This window comes from Globicephala melas, chromosome 11 (assembly GCF_963455315.2).
Source record: "Globicephala melas chromosome 11, mGloMel1.2, whole genome shotgun sequence".
In the NCBI taxonomy this organism is placed as follows: Eukaryota; Metazoa; Chordata; class Mammalia; order Artiodactyla; family Delphinidae; genus Globicephala; species Globicephala melas.
Genome location: NC_083324.2, coordinates 43,614,470 through 43,633,211, shown reverse-complemented (window position 1 = coordinate 43,633,211; position 18,742 = coordinate 43,614,470). Strand labels below are relative to the sequence as shown.

Below are 18,742 nucleotides of genomic sequence, written 5' to 3'. Positions count from 1 at the left end.
TTGCTATGAAGGTGTTTTGTAGGTGTGGTCCACGTTATGGTTACAATAGTTGACTTTAAGTGAAGGAGATTACCCTTGAAACTGTGAGTAGGTCACATCCAATCAGTTGAAAGGCCTTAAGAGCAAAAACAGAGGTTTCCTAGAGAAGAAATTCTGCCTCAAGACTTAAGCATCAACTCCTACTAGAGTTTCTAGTCAGCTGACCTATTCTGTGGGCTTGCCAGGCCCTGCAGTTGTGTGAGCCGAGTCCTTGAAACGAACCTCTTTTTGTGTGTGTGTGTATTATCTGTACATACCCTATTGGTTCTGTTACTCTGGAGAACCCTGGCTGATATAGATGGTTACTGAAATTAATATTAATACAGGAGAGTTGAGGGTAGGGAGGTGCTCAGGCCATAGACCTTGGAACAGAAAGAAAAGGATGGGATTGCAAATAGAACCCATAGGAACTTGGGTGACTGGGTGGAAGCGGGGAGGGGGATTGAGGAAAAGATAAGTCTTGCTGGTGGACTTAAGTGGCTGAGGAGCTTGACTGGGATATGCTGAAGTTAAGATCCCTGGAGGGGCTGCAGGTCTTGGTGACCAAGCATCAGAACACTGAGTCTAGAACTCTGGGCTGAAGTAAGGGCTAGGCATTCAGACAGAGGTGCACCAAAGCCATGACTTCTCCCAGGGAGAAGGCAGCAAGGATGATAGAGGATGAGACCTTCATGAGAAGGTGCCCGAGGAGAAAACAGAGAGAGTTCAGAAGCACTGTGGGGGGCCACAGGACCAGGGGGACTAGGAGACACCTGTTCCCAACACCCAGTACTTTGGAGAAGGAGCCGGAGTGTTGGAGGAGGTTTTATTTGGAATTGGAAGAAGTCTGTTTTGCTTTTAACCTTTGCTCTAAGGGGATGACTGTACTGGCATAAAAAAGTAAAAGTTGATCAGTAAATGGTACATTATTTATAAGAATATTTTAATATTAATTGCACAAGTGAGTATGTTGATTGTCATATTCCAACTCCAGAAAAACACACACTAGTTGATTGTAAGTATCTAGTGGTTGGTACGGAATGTACTTCTCTAGGCTACTCCTTAGATATATTCACCTATTTTGATGATGGATTCACAAAAATGGCAATAAAAGAAGACCCAGGGAGACTTTCACACACAATAACAGAGTTGCATCAGTGGTTCCAATGCCATGGGGGACCCTGACGGTCTGAAGGTGTTTATAATGCTCTAACCTCCCATTAGGTGTAAACCCTTAAGCAAACTTACCTTCTGACTGCCTATAAAATGTTGAGTCACTGCCTGAAATACTTCCTTCATTCTCCAGGTTTGCGTCAAAAAAGCTTCCTCCTGAGAGAGAGGGAGAGAGAGAGAGGAGGAGGAGGCAGAGAGATATAAGATTATCCAAGGTCTTCAGTGAGCCCAGTGCGCTGTGTCACTGAGTTGGCGGACCACCATTACCCACTTTGATTGTAAGCCTTGCAAATGGGTTTAGGGAATCACTGGGTTCTACAGTAATGCCACAGATTTTGACCAGTCACATTTTTCTTTCTCATACTAATTCCTTGTGTAGCAATGCTTCCACCCCCAACTTTCTTCCAGAGCCTTCCTTGGAGGCAATATAGAATCAAACATGGAATAATAGATTGAAGTCAGAGATATGAGCTCATTTCCTGGACCTGCAAATGACTAGTTGTGTGACCTTGATCAAGTTACTTAACCTCTCGGACACTTGGCTTCCGTACTAGAAAAACTGTGATAATGGTAGAACTCTGCTCATGATGGGTGATGAGACACTGCATGCCTGGTCTTTAGCTGCTGTCCATGGCATCAATCTAAACAGTGGCCTTTAGCCAGTGAGTAAAGTGTCATTAGCAGTTAGTGGAAACAAGCCCAGAGCAAGACAAGGTAAGCCATGGCATTTGATCTTTTAAGGCCCACTGCCTCTTCTCTGGTCTTCTCTCAGTTGAACACACACCCTATCTTGGTTCCAGGCTGGGAAGAGCAGTTGGCTAAACCTTTTTTAAGTTGGGGATTTACCATTTGTGTTCACGTATTAATTCATCAAAAGAGATCTTTGAAGGTGTGGAGGTGTGGATGATGTCTCTTTCCCTTTTAAATTACTGTATTGTATCACCAGTACCCAAGATAGCACTGAGACAGCAGGGGGCTCAAAAAAATTCTTGAATTGGATGCTGGTGGAAAACACTGATAGAACCAAGAAAATAAATGTGGGTCTACAACTCTTAGCTCAAAATGGGGAAATGCTCTTGATGTCAAGTCAAACTAAGCAGTAGACCTTTGATACACATAATACAGCCCGTGCTTCCTTGGATGGGCTGCGTGGGGCTCCAGTGGGGGAACTCTTAGGGTAACTGCTGTAGGCATCTACAGCGGGGTCAGCAGGCTGCTACCTTTATGAAATAGGTCATTAGTGTGTGGCCTGCCACGGGGACTCAGTCTGACCATATACTATTCTCTGTGCTTGTGTTTTTTGACCAGCCTTTCAGAAGACCCATAGTCACTTATTCCAGCTCTGTGACCATAATGAAGTGACTTTACCTTCTTGGGTCTCCATTTCCTCACTTATAAAATAAGGCTTTAGGGTAAGTCATCACCTCAGTTCCCAGGCTATACATCTAAGTGCAGATATTTCACTTTGGCCTGGCTGCATCTGGCAGCCATTCATTCATCCAGCAAATATTTCATGGGCATCTAGTAGATGCCTGGCCCTGGGCTGAGCGTTAGGGTGTACTGGTGAGCAAGGCCAGAAATCCTCGCTGCCCTGACAACCTTGATAGTCTAGTGAGTGAGAATTCATTAACCAAAAATTTATAGAAATAAATATAAAACTATAGATATGTTGAGTGCTGTGACTGGGTGGTTCATAGAATAGGGCAAGTGTTCAGCAGGGAAGACTGACCTAGACTGTAAGTAACCAGCCAAAAGGGTGTGGGGGTGGGAGGGAGTCCAGGGCAGAGCAAACAACTTGCACAGGCACAGGCAGTGGGGACAGCAGGGTGCATCTGAAGAGCTAAAACAGAGGCAGGGTGGCTGGGCTGCAAGAGGAGAGGGAACCTGGGGTGAGGTGGGCTGGCAGCAGACCGCACAGGTCACAGTGGCCACATCAGGGTTCTGATCTTTGTCCCACCATGAAGCCACTTGAAGACAGTAAAGTCTCCACAGGGGTGATCTGGTTAGGTGTGTGTTTCTAAACACACGTAAAGGTGCACGCCGGCTGCTGTGTGGAGGACAGCTTGGAAGAGGGAGAGGGTGGGTGTCTAGAGAGGAAGCTGAGAGTGTGGCCCACCCTCTGGAGTGTCCCTGTGATGGGAAAGAGCATGGCAGGGCAGAAGTGGCGGAAAATCTATAGTCCAGGAAGGGCTTAGGAAATGGGAGAGACTGGGCATGTTTACAAGTCAATAGGAAGGAACCGCTTAAGAGAGAGGCTGAAAGGCAAGACAGAAGGGCTGCGTGAACTTGAGACCTTCATGGAAGGTGATGGATCAGGTGCGGAGGTGTACACGGTCTGCCCTGCGAAGGAGGCGGTGAGGCTGTCTCCTGAGACAACGGGGATGGTGGTGGGGAGCTTGATGGGGGTGGAGAAGATCTGAAAACATCTTTGGGAGAACTGCGCTGACCAGGACAGGCTCTGGATTTCCATGATTATAAATCTTCTAGTACAACAACTCTCCCTGTGTCCCTTTAAATTCATAGGTGGGAGCTTCTGTGTCATTTAGGATGATGGGATTTTTCCAAGGGCAGAAAGCAACTGAACTGTTTCGGAAAGCACTGACACAGCAGCCAGACATCAAGTCAGAGCTTCCATGAGCTGCAGGAACCTCCAATTTCAGGCGACTCAGTGCTTTTAAAAGACCATGTTGTTAGTCAAATCCCACATGAAAGATGTCATAGACCTTTCCAAGAATCGTGTCAAAAATAGATATATCACGTTAATAAATAAAAGCAAGATTTATTTTCCCCATTTTATTTATCCAATACTAAATAAATGTATGTATTATTTACCAAATTGTCTAGGGATTAAGTATATTAATAAGGGCTACTTTCAGCTTTTCATGTAGTGCTTCTTTTTAGAATAACTGTTAAAAATGTCACACTGAATCTATCAGATAAACCACATGAGCGTTGGACATTATACATTTTTTTATAAATCTATTTACTTATTTCTCTGACTTCACTGCAACGTTGGCTCTGAGGTGGCAGGGTCTTACCCATCTTGTCACTCCCAGGTCTTAAACCAGGCATTCAATAAATGTTTACTGAAGGAATGAGTAAGTCTTAGATTTATCTGACAAAACGAATGGGTCTCCAGTTCTGCCTAATCTGGTCACCTGATATGGGCTGCAGGAGGAGGAAGTGAGCTTGGGACTGATGGCTGTGCAATGGGTACATGTGATGGGTAACCCATAAGATTCTGTGAACTCAATGAATTTTCAATGGACTGAGTGTTTTTTTATGGCAAACTACACTGGTCCATGAAATGGAGATGTTTCGTAGATAAAAGGAGTTTTATACTGAGAGTCCTGGAGCAGAGCACAGGTCTTGCACCCTGTAGATTATGTTCTGACAATCAAAATTCTGAAACTAAGTACCCTCAGATGGAGTTGAAGATGGAACCATCTTATTCAGAACTCTGCCATACGAATTATAGTGAAGTTCTAGCTGAGGTTCTCAGTCTTGGCTGTGTCTTAAAATAACCCAGAGAACTTTAGAAAATATCTGTTCCGGGGCCACCTCCAGAAATTCTGAAGTAATTGACGGGGTGGAAGACGATTCTGGCACTTTTTCAAAGCTCGTGAGGTGACTCTAACGTGTAGTCGGGCTTGAGGATGGCAGATGACAACCATACCAAGGTGCTGGGTTGTAGGTAGAAGCTAACGCTGATGTCCCCACGGTCATCTGACATAATCAGGACACTACTTACACACGGGAGATTTCTCCATGCTTGAGGTGTAACTCAATTTTCTAGGTGGTATGTAGAATCGCTCTCACTGTTTTATGATCACGACTTTACAGATTTGAGTACCATCTCATAAATTGTCTCCTGCCTGCTTGTCTTCTTGTTGCTCAAAAGGAAATCTTAGTTTAAAATGAGATACAAATCATGCTAAAGCAACTGATTCTAGTACTTCTATGAAGTGTCTTGGTACCCACAAAGTGCTTTTAAGACTGAATTGTGTAATATTGAGGACCTAAGAGTTGCCAGCCACTGGGCCACACTTTGGGAACACAGAAATGAAGAAGCTATTGCTTCTGCCTGGTCCAGCAGGAGAGGAGCTTTGTAAACCATCACCTGGATGCAATGTGATAAGTGCTGTGATTGAGGCCCAGATGAGAGATGTGGTGAATCACAGAGGGCCTGGGACCTAAATCTGCTTCAATAGTGTCAGCGTTATTCCCAGCAAATGATACACCTTTGAAAATGACACTTGAACATTTCAAAGCCTTTTGCCAGCCCACTTGTAATTCATGTTCCCTTGCTCCACCTGTGGGACCCGAGGGAGAAACAGAAAGAGACCAGAGTTGTGCTGTTTATAGGATTCTCCAAATGAATTTGCTTCTCCCCTTCACTTTGCATGAAGCAGTAGAGAACATCTGTGAGATGTGAATGTGGTGACCTGTAAAGTGGTACCTGAAGCAGACACAAGGATGAACAAGAAAGAAAGTATGGGATGCAAATGATGAGACAGTTCTATTCTGGAACCTTCTTGAGGTATCTCCTTGGGTTGAAAACCTACTGTTAACATGATTACTTTTAAGCTTTATTTCTTTTTTGTCTTTGTTCCTAGAGAAACATTTTTAGAAAAATCAGCAAAGAGCAGTTAAAAATAATATGTGGAGACCTTCAGCCCTGCTCTCTTAGCTACAGGCTCCCTGAGTGGTTCGAAAGACAGAGATTCTAACGACTAACACAAAAGACCCTAATGAGTCTCCGTGTTTAATGCTTCCATCCTATTTCCCCCTTGTCTCAGTGGCTGGCATATTTTTGATTAGACACAACCAAAGACTTTATTGAGAATACAACAATGTAAAATAATGATGGTGAAAAAGCTCCATATGAGATTTTCTTTCTTCCCTCTTTCTCAAGGATAAAAAGCATTTACCTGTGTCAGCAAAGTGATGAAAAAATCTTCCTCTACACAGAAAAAAATAGCCTTTTCTGGGAGGACATGCTGTTCATATTCTGACAACCATTTCTCTCCACTGGCTGGTCCAATAGGAATAAAGAATATAATTTCTCATTCTAATTACATTGGTTGTCTTAACAGCATAGGTAGAATTCATCCTTTAAACTTCCTGGGAGGAAGCTGAGACTTTTCTAACTCTCCCATTACATTAAACTCTGGGCCTGGTATGTATAGAATTTTGGAGTAGGAAGGAAGAGGAGTGGGGGGCATATCCTCTGAGTGCAGACCTAGTCTACACAACCAAACAAAGATGAATTTCCAGTGTTTTAATCATTAGGGAAAGATGGTCAAGAATCTTTCATTTCTAGGGATTTGGAATTAAAATGTCCACAATATGCAGAAACACTTTGGTCCTCCCAGCTGCTAACATATCCAGCCCAGTGGAGATGCGGGAATCAAAGGACTTAAAACTTAGAATCTTTGGTACATGTCCTTCTATTTCTGCTCCTTACTAGAACCAGATTATTTAAGCCACTTTCTCTGTCCCAGGTGAGTGTGCCGCAGTGTACAGGGCCTCCAAGCCAGGCCTTCTTCTTACCCACCAACCCCCCAAAGACTCCCAGATGGCAGGCAGTCAGCGTACCTAGGATGTCAAAGCACCCTCCGCTCTCCAGCCGGTGTTTCCTGTACAGGTTCTTCAAGACCTTGGCGCTGCCAAAGCGTTTGAAGCGGCTCTTCACATTATTGTAGAACCATTCCAGAGACTGGGTCCTCAGAACCCTGAGGACAACACAGAATTAGAAAACAGAAAATTAGCATTAAAGGACAGAATTATGAAATGGTGGATTGCAAAAGTTGCCACAATACTTCGCAGCTCCTTCCATCAAGAGGTGGTCTCTACTCCTTAGATCTGGGCTGGCCTTATGACTTGCTCTGATCACAGAGACTGGTGGAAGTGATGCTGTGTGAGTCCAGAGCCTGGCAGCTTCCTCTCTTGCTATTCGTGGAAGCCCTGCAACCCATCGCCAAGTGAACAAGCCCAAGATAGACTTTGGGATGACAAGAGACACTTTGCCCAATCCCCCCTCTTGCCCCAGCCAATAGCCAGCCAATCCCTAGACAGGTGAGTGAGGCCATCGACTGCCGGTTGACTGAAGACGCATGAGTGACCCTAGGTAAGACCAGCAGAAGAACCATGCACCTGCGTCCATCCAAAGAGCAAGCTGATAAATGCTCGCCACTTGAAGCCACTAGCTGACGCATCTGTTTAATAGCAGGCTTTATATTTGACACTCTTACTGCATTAACACCATTTCTAATTCAGCTTGGGAGGATAAAAAGCACAGGTGAGACCCTGGGCTCTATGGCAGAACTCTGCAGCCTCTTTCTTATTCAGCCTGAAGCACTGTGGGAAGGTGGTTTCCTGGTCAGTGCTATAATGCTCGGTACAAATCACTGACACAATGCTTCTTTTTTCTGCCTGACCAGAACATGTTTCTAAACCCCTCCCATTTTAAGAATAGCTTTGGTTGTTATTTTTCTATTATGAATGTAATGATGCATACTCATTTTAAAAGTTCAGAGAAGCAAAATGAATATAAATTCTTCTAAGTCAATGGATGAACAAGCACACGTTCAGCTGCTCTTCCTCCTCAGATGCCAGTGAAATGTGAGAAGATATCCAAAGGGAAAGAAATCTATAGAGCTGAGATGGGAATCAGAGATTTTCTAGATATCTGGAAAATTCTAAATAAGTGACAACTTAAAGGTAACAGAACGTTGTTCTACAAAGCAGGCAGAAGGGCTGGGACTCACAGACTGAGAGGTCCACTTTAAAGTTGATTGATGGGGACTTCGCCGGTGGTCCAGTGGTAAAGAATCCGCTTTCCAGTGCAGGGGACATGGGTTCCATTTCTGGTTGGGGAACTAAGATCCCACATGCCCCGGGGCAACTAAATCCGCGTCTGCCACAACTACTGAGCTCACGCACCTCAACGAGAGAGCCTGTGCGCTGCAAACTACAGAGCCCATGGGTCCTGGAGCCCACACACCACAATTAGAGAGAAGCCTGCACGCTGCAACAAAGAGCCAACACAGCCAAAAAAAAAAAAGAAAAAAAGAAAAAACAAAAATAAATAAAGTTGATTGATGAGTACTCAGCCATAAAAAAGAATGAAATCTTGCCATTTGCAGCAATACGGATGAACTATATTCATTATGCTAAGTGAAATAAGTCAGAGAGAGAAAGACAAATACTGTATGATATTACTTATAAGTGGAATCTAAAAAATACAACAAACTAGTGAATAAAATGAAAAAGAAGCAGACACATAGAAGAAGACTGTCCTTGGAAATCATAACCTCCAGGCTTATGATTTATTTGAGAGCTTTAAAAGCACAAAAGGACTGTGACTCTAGAATAGAAATATTCTGCAGGCTGCCTCTCCTGCACACCACCCTGCTCTCTGAGCAGCTGACCTCCGCGAAGTTGCTGCTGCAGGGCTCTGCGTTGCAGGTGGACAGGTCCACAAGGGTAGGGGGTGGACGATAGTGGTTATTGTGCCCTTCATTCTTCTTTGCCTTTTGGGACACTCCCCCTCCTTCCCAACTGAGTCTATGTTTTTCTGGAAAGGCTGGCCCCTCCTCCTGGCAGCCTTGGGGGTAGTCACATGACTCAGACCTGCCAATCAAGGTCTGAGGTGGGACTTTTACTGTTGTTGGAAAGAGATGCTCCCTTTCTGCTGGGCTGGCTTGGTGGCAGAATGAAAGCCTGGGCTGCTGGGGCCACCTTTGCCATTACTTGGGGGGTTATTTGTGGTCGTCTGAACAAAAGCAGATCTGACAGCGGGAAGGAAAAGGATCCTGTTGATGTACTTTGAATACCTGGATCTACCCAAGCCTGAGGTCAACCCTTGGACTCTTCCATTACATGAGCCAATAAAATTCTCTCTTTTGTTTAAGGCTTCTTGGGTTGGGTTTCTATTATTTGCAATCAAGAATCCTAATGCTTCAAGTACATCACAGGATGAGCTCTCCATTAAGTCCCTGGTTATATCAAAACTCTATGACATTTAGAAACACATTGATGACCTCAAAAATAGAATGCCTTGACTTGCTCAAGTCAGAGAGAGGAATCAGGGCACTGACTAGGCTGCTGGAAGGTGGGAGGACAGCACTGAATCCTTGGAGAATGACCTGCACAACTACAGCCTGATTTGGAGACTAGAAAGCTTTCCCGTAAGAAGTGATATATTTTGGATTATGTTTTGACTTAGAATTAATGTGGAGAGCTTTTCTGGAAGCCCCAGGGAAGACTCAGTCATGATTACCTTCATTTGATATTACTGCTTTTATTTCACTTATTTTAAAATTCATGGCTCAGAGGAAACTCACAGGAAACATGCAGTTCTTGGGGCAGAGGTGTGGGGAGAGGGCCGTGAGGATGCCAGCACCCAGGATGGACTGGCTAAGCGCTGCAGGGTCCCTGGCCCACCCTCACATCTCCAGCTTCCCCCTGAACGGACGCAACTGCAGGCAAGGGTAGATGAGAAGGAAGGAGCCCTGTGTCAGCATCTTGCTGGAACAGAAGGCAGAGTGGAATATGCGTCTGTGCATGAATTCCTTCATCTGTTCATTCATTCATTCTTTTATTCCTCATTATTTATTGAGTGCCCTACATGGCAGGCACGGTGCTAGGGATATGGGGAGTGACAAAACAGATGAAGCTCGTACCCAACAGTGCTGTCGGACTAATCTCAACGAGTGCCAGATGCGTCATGAGATGGAACCGAAAGTCAAGCCAAAGGCATCTCCAGAATGGCTGGACAGTCTGTGTCCCACAGGCATTGGGTTCTGGATCATTCCCACAGATGTGTGAAAAACAGAGCCCACCCTGATTTATGGCTCAGGCATTTTTTTTCTAGACTTTTAAAAAAATTGAAGTATAGTTGATTTACAACATGGTGTTAGTTTCAGGTGTACAGCAAAGAGATTCAGATATATATATATACACACACACACACACACATATATTCTTTTTCAGATTCTTTTCCATTATGGTTTATTACAAGATATTGAAAATAGTTCCCTGTGCGACACAGTATGTCCTTGTTTTTTTATCTGTTTTATATATAGTAGTGTGTTTCTGTTAATCCCAAATTCCTAATATATCCCTCCCACTCCTTTCCCTTTTGGTAACCATAAGTTTGTTTTCTACGTCTGTGAGTCTGTTTCTCTTTTGTAAATAAGTTCATTTGTATCATATTTTAGATTCCACCTATAAGTGATATATGATATTTGTCTTTGACTTACTTCACTTAGTATGATCATTTCTAGGTCCATCCGTATTGCTGCAAATGGCATTATTCTGTTCTTTTTTATGGCAAATATTCCATTGTATATATGGACCACATCTTTTTCTTTATCCATTCCTCTGTTGATGAACATTTAGGTTGCTTCCATGTCTTGGCTATTGTGCTGCTATGAACACTGGGGTACCTGTATCTTTTTGAATTAGAGTTTTCGTCTTTTCCAGATATATCAGGCATCTTCTTTAATGATGCCCAAACTGCCGCTTCTCAGCCTCAGACAACACATAGGAGGGGTGCCTTAGGAAGGACAGGGAGCCGAAGTCCTGGTGATGAGACTTGTGGCGAAAAGCTTTCCAACTTGGAACTGTCCAGAGGGACCCTTCTTGATTTCCCTCACTTATTTTTGTAAATGATCCCAAGTTATCCCTAAAAATGCTCACACAAAGGTTCTTAGTTCTGTGCAGTTCAGTTTCACAGTCTTAAGCATGATCATTTCTTTCAACACTAGGGCTTTAAAAAAATCAACAGCAACCCTTCAAAATTCACCAATCACAACATAGTTAGAATTGATTACTTTTAGTCCTTGGAACTACTGTTGGTTCATCTGTAAAATGAGTCACACAACTGACAAGGATAGGGAATATAGGAGGAAGATCGGGTTTGGGGGGAAGGTGGAAGTTGAGTTAGGACACTTAAATTTGGGGTGCCCATCACATCCCCAGGTGACAATACCTGGTGGGCACTGGATATACTAGTCTGGGACTTGGATAGAAATCTGGACTAGAAATATGGGTTTGGTAGTCTTTGGTCCACAGGTAGTATTGAAGCCAATAACTGGTGTAACGGAGGTATAAATCATCATTATCTCTATTTTACAAGGAAAATCGAAACAAGTAATTTGCTGGTGTCACTGACTGAACTACGAGTAAGTCAGGGAACAGACTGTAGACCTCATCCTTGGGTCAGTGCCTTGATGTCCGATCGGGCTATTTTCCTTCCAGAACCCCTAGTTAGTGTTCTTATTGCAAATGATGGCTTTTATTTCAAAGTTTAAGCAAACAGAAAGCACCATGGATCAAGGAATCAGCAGACAATGTAAAATCGTTGTATCATTTCCCTAAAACAACCTACTTATCACATTGTGAATACTAATCACTTCAAGGCACTTATTTGTATGAGAAGTTTGCTAATTATTTTTATGACATGAATAAACTTGTAAATATGGTACATTCTCATCAGAAGACAGACTGGAATCACGTAACTCATCACAAGAGCAGCACTGAAATTATAACCCCATGAAAGCTTTGCCCAGGAATGCCAGACTGATTTTTGGCTCATTAGACAAAACAACACGATTGTGAGAACGAAGGAACTGCCTACATAAGAACTGCTCATATCCTGGCTGCTGGTGATGAAGCAAGGCCGCCTTGGCCCTCAGCCCTGGCACGGCAGGCGCTGTGCAAACTGAGCTCACTATGGGGGAGAGTCTAGGAGAGTCTGTGGATCCCACTACTTCCTGTATGGTCCTCGGAGCAGCACTGGGACACTTCTGGAGCCTTGATGGAAATGGCAATCCCAGACCTCTATTCTCACCCTGAGACCTGCTGAATCAAACTGCACTTTAGCAAGGTTCCCAAGTGGTTACTATGTATATCAAAGCTTGATAAGCACTGGCCTAGCAAAATTAGCTGGGTGTTTTCTGAGCCCACATGTGTTTTTTATTTTGTTTTTAATTTTGACTACAATCCACTTAGGTAGGATAAGAGAGAGAACAGCTGACTTGCCTCCCTCCTTCCTGCTTTTCAAGGAAAAAGAACTGAACTGGGTAATAAAAAGTTTGGAAGAGGAATAGAATAATTAAAATGGTACTCCCAAAATCAGATGCCTTCATTCCAAAAAAATAAAATGCCAAAAATACTGTTGAGCCAAGTTCAAATCATTATATACAGCAAGGTTCCCCAAACAATCTACAACAAACTAAATTGATAATGATGAACTAACCTTACTTTGTTGGTAAAAATTAAGAAGCACAACAATTAAAATCCATGACCAACTCAAGATGACCTTGATGATGTACGGATAATGAAGCATCCCTCCTGAAAACTATAAGCACATCCATGATCTGTGAGCTCTGCTTCACAGAATACAGAATGAGAAGCTTCAGCACCAACAACACACTGAATGGTAATAAAAGAGAAAAAGCTCCAGGTCCTTCAAACAGAGGGACTTTAATATAGGCAATTGGTTATATAGATGATGAAACCACTAAGACTCCAAAGAGAGGATGATTGAGGCATCCCAGAGGCTAGCAATGGGGGAGCTGCCACCACCCCAGGGCCAGAGGGACAAGGGAGGAGGTGGCATTACCAGTACAAGCATCCTGGAGCCAGAAGCTGGGGCCACAGAAGAGATGCAGCTGCTGCAGAGACACTTCTTGAGGCAGAGAGACTGATACCCTGTTTTCTCTTTTCCTCCTGCCCTCCCAGTTCCCTCCAGGGCCTCCCATTGACCAAGCTCAGAAGGGAGCCTGGGCAATGCAGCTTTTGGGGCTCAGCACCCCCAGGAACAGAGTAGAGAAAGGAAAGGCCAGGATGTGGCATCTGGCAGCACATAGCAAATGACTGTTCTAACGTTGGCTTATAAAAACCAGTTTCTGGCAACACTTAATAACTTACTTAATAGATTACTAAGAAGTAGCCCTAGTTTTAAGCAGAAACCTAAGTCTGCAGAATTGTGCCCCATTTGCCTACAAGAAGAGAAGAAAGGAACTGTGTTTGGGAATTGGTTTGCAGCCTATGAGGCGTCTCCATGCCTCCAGAACATGCTTTAGGAACTGCTGGCATGGGCAGATGATGGGCTGGGTATCAGACTGAATTTTAGCACTTACCACCTATGTGGGTGGTAACCTCTCTGGGTGCCGTTTTCCTTATTTGCAAAATAGAGATACTAATATTGATCTGGCAGAGTCTTACAAAGCATCATTGACCTAATATGCTTATGCATCTACCATAGAACTTGAACACAGTAAGCACGAAGAGAATGGTAGTTATTTAATCTCAGAAGAAACTAAATATTCATTAAGTTTAAGTCCTATTATAAGGAAACCTTTTTCTCTAAAGAAGTAAAAATCAAAGAGCCCCCCTCCCCCTATACAGACCACAATATAGGATCAGTAGGAAGAACTTGGTTTATCCATTAGGACCAATAACTGACATCAGTGTGGGCCTCAGCTGCTTGTTACATGTCTTCTGAGAGAGCAGTTGTCCAAGGGCAGGCTTCCCTGACTGACAGTGTGCACTGTTTCTCCTGCCAGCAGAGGCCTGCGGAGCCCAGAACTTTCTAGCTGAGTCTCTCGCCCTGCTGATGGCAGCTCTCCCAAGTGAGTGCTCGCACTGAGGAAAGGCCCGGGGACAGCCTTGCCACCAGAATCACTCAGTCCTAGTCTGCTGAGTGAGACTCAACTCTTAGAATTATGATTTCTAAGTAACTCCTTGGATACAGTGTCCCTAAAATAAACTCAACTTTACTAAAAAAACAAAAAAACCCATCAAACAAACATTCTTTCTCCCCCAAATCTGATCCTAGGCAATTTATTTAACCTATCAGAGGTGTTTTTTTTTTTCCCTCCCAGATGCAAAAGGAGATAAATATTTCATCAGATTTTTCTAAAAGATTAAATGCTGTAACACATGCGAGGCACTCAGCGCAGTGTCCTGCCCAGTGTAAATCTTCAGAATATGCTATTCCTTATTATCATCAACGTTATTATTTTATCCCAAGCCCTCTACATTCTTTTTTGGCAGGATGTGGGTGTAATCAACAGATAAAGAGTAAAAATAGACTTGTTAGGAAACACATTCAATTCTTACATTTCATCTTAACCAAAAGGTTAGACTTTAGGGTTAAGGTGGTTCTTAATCTTTAGTATTTAGTTTTTAAACTTAAAACCCAGCTTGCTGGGCCAGCCTCAGAGCTTCTGATTTGTTTGGTCTGGGCGGGGCCCGAGTATGGGCATTTCTGACAGATGTGCAGGTGATGTGATGCTGCTGGTCCAAGGACACACTTTGAGAATCACTGAGTTTGAGGATAGATTTGACATGCTGTAGAATGTAATATCTTCCTGTGTTCTGTAGCCAAGAACACAGGAAGATATTACTGATTCAGAGCTGTGGGGAAAACAACAGAATGACAGGCAGGTGTTTGGAAAATAGGACTCATTCAGCCCTGACAGCATGAAGGCCCTTGAGCACGGAGTCAGAGCAATCAGTCTCAAAAAGTCAAAAGAGACTGAGAGACTAGATGGAAAAGAACAGCCCTCACACTGGGACCCCTGAGTGTGTCCCTGGGAATTTGTAGACAGACATGGCCAGGAGGCTGGAAGTGTCATGTTCAGTTGATACGTGACAATTGCCATTAATGTGAAGTATCCTGCTAAGAGTGGGAAGCTGGAGTTGACAAATAGCAGCAAGGAAAGCCTGGGAGAGAAGTGAGGAAGTGTGTCTGTGTGAGACACCCCCACAGCTGCTCCTGGGCCCTTTGCACAACTTCTACAATTTGCACAGTGGCTAAAGGGAGATGGATGAGGAAACAGGCTGAAGGAGAGAACAAGGGAGTAGATAATAATACTTGAAAATATTTTTTTCAGTTTTAATATTTTTTATTGGAGTATAGTTGATTTACAATGTTGTGTTAATTTCTGCTGTACAGCAAAGTGATTCAGTTATACATATTATATATATTCTTTTTTAAAATATTCTTTTCCATTATAGTTTATCATAGGATATTGAATATACTTCTTTGTGCTGTACAGTAGGACCTTGTTGTTTATCCATTCTATATATAATAGCTTACATCTGCTAACCCCAGCCTCCCACTCCATCCTTCCCCCAACCCCCTTCCCCTTGGCAACCACCAGCCTGTTCTCTATGTCCTGTTTTGTAGATAGGTTCATTTGTGTCATATTTTAGATTCCACATATATGTGATATCATATGGTATTTGTCTTTCTCTTTCTGACTTACTTAAGTATGATAAGCCCTAGTTGCATCCATGTTGCTGCAAATGGCATTATTTTGTTGTTTTATATGGCTGAGTAATATTCCATTGTATATATATGTACCACATCTTCTTTATCCATTCATCCATTGACGGACATTTAGCTTGTTTCCATGTCTTGGCTATTGTGAATAGAGCTGCTATGAACACAACGGGTGCATGTATCTTTTTGAATTATAGTTTTGTCTGGATATATGCCCAGGAGTGGGATTGCTGGATCATATGGTAATTCTATTTTTAGTTTTCTGAGGAACTTCCATACTGTTTTCCTCAGAGGCTGCACCAACTTACATTCCCACCAACTGTGTAAGAGGGCTCCTTTTCTCCGCACCCTCTCCAGCATTTGTAATTTGTAGACTTTTTAAAAAAATTAATTAATTAATTAATTAATTTTTGGCTGAATTGGGTCTTTGTTGCTGTGTGCGGGACCTCTCTAGTTGCGGCGAGCGGGGGCCACACCTCGCCGAGGTGTGCAGGCCTCTCACTGTGGCAGCCTCTCCTGTTGTGGAGCACGGGCTCTGGGTGTGCGGGCTTCAGTAGTTGTGGCTTGCGGGCTCAGTAGTTGTGGCTCACTGGCTCTAGAGCGCAGGCTTAGCAGCTGTGGCGCCCAGACCTAGTTGCTCCACAGCATGTGGGATCTTCCTGGACCAGGGCTCCAACCCATGTCCCCTGCACTGGCAGGCGGATTCTCAACCACTGAGCCACCAGGGAAGCCCAGTGTTATTTGTAGACTTTTTAATAATGGCCATTCTGACCAGTGTGAGGTGGTACCTTGAAAATATTATTGATGAGTGTACTTCCATTAAGGCCAGTAAAGTAAAATTATAAGAAGTTGTGCTTTTGATTTAAATAAAATATTTAAACTTAAAATAACATTGTGGGGATTCCCTGGTGGCGCAGTGGTTGAGAGTCCGCCTGCCGATGCAGGGGACACGGGTTCGTGCCCCGGTCCAGGAAGATCCCACATGCCGCAGAGTGGCTGGGCCCGTGAGCCATGGCCGCTGAGCCTGCACGTCCGGAGCCTGTGCTCCGCAACGGGAGAGGTCACAACAGTGAGAGGCCCGTGTACCACAAAAAAAATAAAATAAAAAAATAACGTTGTGAGTTTAACATACATGCTTTTCAATTTTTCACTATTTTTCCGGATATTTTAATATGCTAGAAAAATTATCATTAAAAGTACATAAGAATATTATGTAGGGGGATAAATATTTCCTTTTGTCTCAGTCTCCAATCAGAGGCTTTTACTAGATCCTGTCTTTAGTTAAAATTTGTAAATTTTGATAGAAAATACTTTATAATAACTATAAATGGAATATAACCTTTAAAAATTGTGAATCACTATATGGTACATCTGTAACATAATATTATATATCAACTATACTTCAATGAAAATTTTTATATTTTGTTCTTTATGAATTTTTGCATTAATTTTGATTTTTAAACATACTACATGAAAGTATTTATCTTGATTATTCGATTTTGGTCACTCCCTTAAATTTTACACTGGAGGTGAGTGCCTTGCTTACCTGACCCTAACTCGGCCCTGATAGGGCAGCCCTGTGTGTTGGCACTTTGACACTAGGGTTCCGTGGTGGCAGAGGAGTGTCGGGGGGACACAGTTGTGCTCGTGGAAGGGGGAAAAGTGCCCAGTGAAGCAGATGATCCCAGCAGGAGAGGGTGGCGCCCGGGGAGTACAGTGGTGGTACCCAGGGGAGTATAGTGATGACTGCAGAGCCTATAATACACTGAGGATGAGGAACAGCGGAAAAAAAGTGGAAAAAAAAATCCATGGATGTCATGGGTTAGTTGTTGAAACTTGTGCCCTTAGAGACTCCCAGGAATCCATGGGGGTGGGTTGTGGAGAGGAGCTTTGAAGGAGGCTGAGGTCCTGCATTGGTAGTTAGGGATAAAAACCAATGAAGCACCATCACCCAAGGAAGGTCTAAATAAGAAGACATTTCTGAGATGGTCTGGAGGTGGATGTGTCAGGGAATGCTCTGTCCCTTCCAGGACTTTCCAGCTGTCATTCACAGGACTTGGGCACAGCAGCCTCCTCTTTGCAGTCACTCTGGCCTGGGCAGGATCTGCCCAGCTGTCCCTACCTGTCCCTTAGGAAGCCCTCCCCAGACTTGATGCCACTAGTCCTGACCTGGCCCTGAACTCTCCCATCTCTGAAGCCGTCTCTGTGGCCCTCGGCTCCACACTTACACTTGATTTATTCCTCTCTGTCCGGTTCAGCGAGTCTGACTGATACTCAACCAGGCAATTGTCAGGCCTGGGGGAAGGGGGAGCGAAATGGTTTCTTTTAGTGTCGGCTGTTTGGAGGCAGGGATAAATGTCATTTGAATATGGCTTTTCTTTTGCTTTCTTATTTGTAAAGCTGATTGGGACTTACTTTCACTTGTCAGAATCAACTTGAAGTAAGAGAATTTAACTGCATTTATTTGAAGAGCTGCTGTCCTGCTATAGCTGCAGCAATTTGCACTCTGAACCAAGCTTGTCCAGAAGGGAAATCTTGCATCCTCCCTGTGCTACTTTGTGTGATCTAGGGACTGAGACAGCAAAGAAAAGGCAGTCAACACATATGGATTCTTCTCCCAGTCACATCATTCTATGTACGGCCTTGAACACGTTTATCTTTCTGCATCTCACTTCCCGCACCCTCAGAATACAAATGATCACAATTTCCTACAACCAAACTTCCAGGGACACACGGTTAGTTGCATTGGATATTGCCTCACCTCCCATGTCCTGACATATTGAGGTGTGCCAGCTTTGCTGTGATAACATCTTCACATTTGTATTTTTTAAAAGTGTGTAATTTCCTTTTTGGCTTATTCACCTGTTTGATTAATGGTAACATTATGTTATATAATGAGGTGTCTTCCCTTTAAGTTCCAAGCTGGTTGCTGGAACAAGAAGATGATCTGATTACTGTTTATATTAACCAATTCTGGACTTGGCTATAATAAACACACAGTGTACTACTGTGAACATTAAAAGGCAAGGACTTTGCAAGGACTTTGTGAGTGGTTAAAGATACTGTGAAAACGTCACTGTTTGTTCATAGTAGGTTGGAGCTGCTGGGGCTGCCATGTAATTAATAATACCTACTGGTTCATGAACGCCTCCTATGTGCCTGCCATGGAGCCAGGTCTTTTTAGTCCTCAAAACTAAATTACGAGACAACTCTTCTTTTACGAAAACAAAAACTACATAGCTCGTCAAT

At 43.4% G+C, this 18,742-nt stretch overlaps 1 protein-coding gene across 4 annotated transcripts in view; it reads right to left on the bottom strand.

The window, feature by feature from the left end:
* MYRIP (myosin VIIA and Rab interacting protein) overlaps positions 1-18,742 on the bottom strand; it is a 221,827-nt gene that overhangs the window by 76,880 nt on the left and 126,205 nt on the right. For all 4 annotated transcript variants that reach the window (XM_060309021.2, XM_060309022.2, XM_030846205.3 and 1 more), the window contains exons 4-5: positions 6,790-6,926; positions 1,267-1,347 (exon numbers count right to left, since the gene is read on the bottom strand). In XM_060309021.2, the coding sequence (XP_060165004.1) occupies positions 1,267-1,347; positions 6,790-6,926 (218 nt within the window). The remainder of the gene's footprint in view (positions 1-1,266; positions 1,348-6,789; positions 6,927-18,742) is intronic.